We start from the raw sequence: 688 nt of genomic DNA on the forward strand, positions 1-688 counted from the left end.
GGCGTGCCACGGGTGAGGCGGGGGCTGTGGGGAGGGACCCCCGGGCAGGGCTCAGTGGGACTCGGGCTGTCAGGAGGGAGCCAGGCCAGTACAGCGAGATCCGCAGCCACGAACCCCGCGTGGCTCGGTGCCAGCAGGCTCTTCCCCAGCTGCGGGAGGCTGCGTGTGACACTGGGGAGGCCTGCGGGGAGGGACGACTTCAGGTGACCAGGATTTCCCTGGGGAGCCCCGCGGAGGGCCAGCATGAAGCGAGGTACAGTGGGCAGAGCGAGGTGGGCAGCCCTGGGGTCCAAGGGAAGCCAGGGAGTTTGCGAACACCCTACACCATTTTCCTGAGCACTGGCCTGGCAGGTGATGCTGGGCAGGGAGGCGGATGAAGATCAGGTAGTGACCGGGGCCGAGTGGGAGGGAGACCTAGGCCCTCACAACCCTGACCCCTTCCCACCAGGAGGGTCTTGGAGGCGGCACGCCAGGCCAATCTGACCGGTCACTTCCTGTGGGTCGGCTCAGACAGCTGGGGAGCCAAGACTGCACCCATCCTGAGCCTAGAGGAAGTGGCTGTGGGAGCCCTAGAGGACGTGGCTGTGGGAGCTATCACCATTCTCCCCAAAAGGGCCTCCATAGATGGTGAGTCAGGGACCCCGTGTACCCCTCCCACCGCCTCCCTCCCCCTCCTTCCCCCCTCCTA

General features: G+C 66.6%; 1 protein-coding gene across 1 annotated transcript in view; it reads left to right on the plus strand.

Annotated features, from left to right (window-relative positions):
* GRM6 (glutamate metabotropic receptor 6) overlaps positions 1–688 on the plus strand; it is a 30,606-nt gene that overhangs the window by 3,256 nt on the left and 26,662 nt on the right. The window contains exon 4 of the mRNA XM_027771437.1: positions 449–627. Coding sequence (XP_027627238.1) covers positions 449–627 — 179 coding nt within the window. The remainder of the gene's footprint in view (positions 1–448; positions 628–688) is intronic.

The sequence above is a fragment of the Tupaia chinensis genome, unplaced genomic scaffold (genome assembly GCF_000334495.1).
Source record: "Tupaia chinensis unplaced genomic scaffold, TupChi_1.0 Scaffold000214_1, whole genome shotgun sequence".
NCBI classification, from domain to species: Eukaryota; Metazoa; Chordata; class Mammalia; order Scandentia; family Tupaiidae; genus Tupaia; species Tupaia belangeri.